This window comes from Egretta garzetta, unplaced genomic scaffold (genome assembly GCF_000687185.1).
Source record: "Egretta garzetta isolate BGI_Z169 unplaced genomic scaffold, ASM68718v1 scaffold888, whole genome shotgun sequence".
Classification (NCBI taxonomy): Eukaryota; Metazoa; Chordata; class Aves; order Pelecaniformes; family Ardeidae; genus Egretta; species Egretta garzetta.
The window spans coordinates 48,520-49,876 of NW_009260628.1; the positions used below are offsets into that span (position 1 = coordinate 48,520).

Genomic DNA, 1,357 nt, shown 5'->3' on the forward strand with positions numbered 1-1,357 from the left:
GGCTGCAGCGGGGGGGCAATTCCTTCCCCCTAGCCCCAACACACAAGAGCCAGCTGCAAGAGCCCATCTCCAGGGCTCAGGGTGGGACATTGGCACACACAGCCTTCACCCACCAGGTACCTTAAGCCCTCCTTCTGCTCACACATCAAAGTTAGGGCAGCAAGGAACCCCCCCCCCACCTGCCCCAGCTCAGGCAAGGGAACAGCAAGGGTCTTAGTCACAGCTCAGCCACACAGATCTCCTCCAACACGAGCCACAGAACAGAGAGTGCCTCCAGCTCTTCTCCTCCCCTCCAACAGCACACTTTCAAGCCTGCGTCATACATTGCCACAGGCACTGAAAGTATTTCAGGTCCTGCAGAGCAGGGTCAGGGACCGAGAGGGGTGGCGATGCTCATGCACAGGCTGTGTTGCCAGGCCCCAGTTTGCCACAGCGCAGAGGAGAGCAGGAAACAACACCCAAGCCAGGACACACATCAGGAGAGACTGACACCTCTTACAGCTGAGCCCCAGGACCCCACCACCCAGCCTAGGCTCCTGAGCACCACTCTTAGGACATTGTTGCCCTCAGGGGAGGATCAGATCCCATGGCAGAGCCCAACACAGGGATCACATGAAGGTGGCTGGGAGAGGTCAGGGCAGGATCCCTGGCTTCAGCAGGCCTTTCCCCAAAACATCCCACACAGGCCACTTCCAGGGAGGTCTCTTACCTTGGTAGAACTGGGTGTTGCCCAGGAAGAGGGTGCTGTTGAGAATGGCCAGTACCCAGCAGAGGGGCAGCAGGTAAAGGATGCAGACAGAGCCCAGCAGTGCCCCATAAAACCTGGGAAGGAGCAGCAAGACACTGCTGTCACAACAGAGCACCTCACACCACACACAAGTCCCCTTCCTTCATCTGGTCCGCCACCCGCCCTCTCCAAGGACCAAACACATCAAACGCAGGTCCACAGGCTTGGCCAGGTCCCTCTTCCCTCTGAGCCCACCGCAGGATGCCTGACCCGGTACTACTCACTGGGAAGAGACAGTGGGGTTCTCCCAGTACAGTACACGGTACACCGCCTCGCAGCTGCAGCACATCCCGCTCAGGAGCCCCTCCAGCTGGATCAGGCTGCGAATGAGACCTCACAATCACAAAAAGGCCCCACAAATCCATACCCTGGCTCCCCCACACTCATACGCTTTACGGTGGCCAGGCTGGCAGGAGCCCAGGCCCTCCGCGGCCCCAGAGGAGCCATCCCAGCAGCAGAGGCCCCAGGGGCCCCACAGCCGGGAGGGCTCCGGAGACTCACAAGCTCTTGACCTGGGCGATGGCCTCCTGCCGGGAGAGCTGCACCCTGCGCAGGCCCTCCCGGCGGACG

General features: G+C 60.8%; 1 protein-coding gene across 1 annotated transcript in view; it reads right to left on the bottom strand.

The window, feature by feature from the left end:
- ZFYVE27 (zinc finger FYVE-type containing 27) overlaps positions 1–1,357 on the bottom strand; it is a 10,635-nt gene that overhangs the window by 3,445 nt on the left and 5,833 nt on the right. Inside the window, exons 7-8 of the mRNA XM_035900930.1 lie at positions 1,047–1,107; positions 710–822 (exon numbers count right to left, since the gene is read on the bottom strand). Of these exons, the coding sequence (XP_035756823.1) occupies positions 710–822; positions 1,047–1,107 (174 nt within the window). The remainder of the gene's footprint in view (positions 1–709; positions 823–1,046; positions 1,108–1,357) is intronic.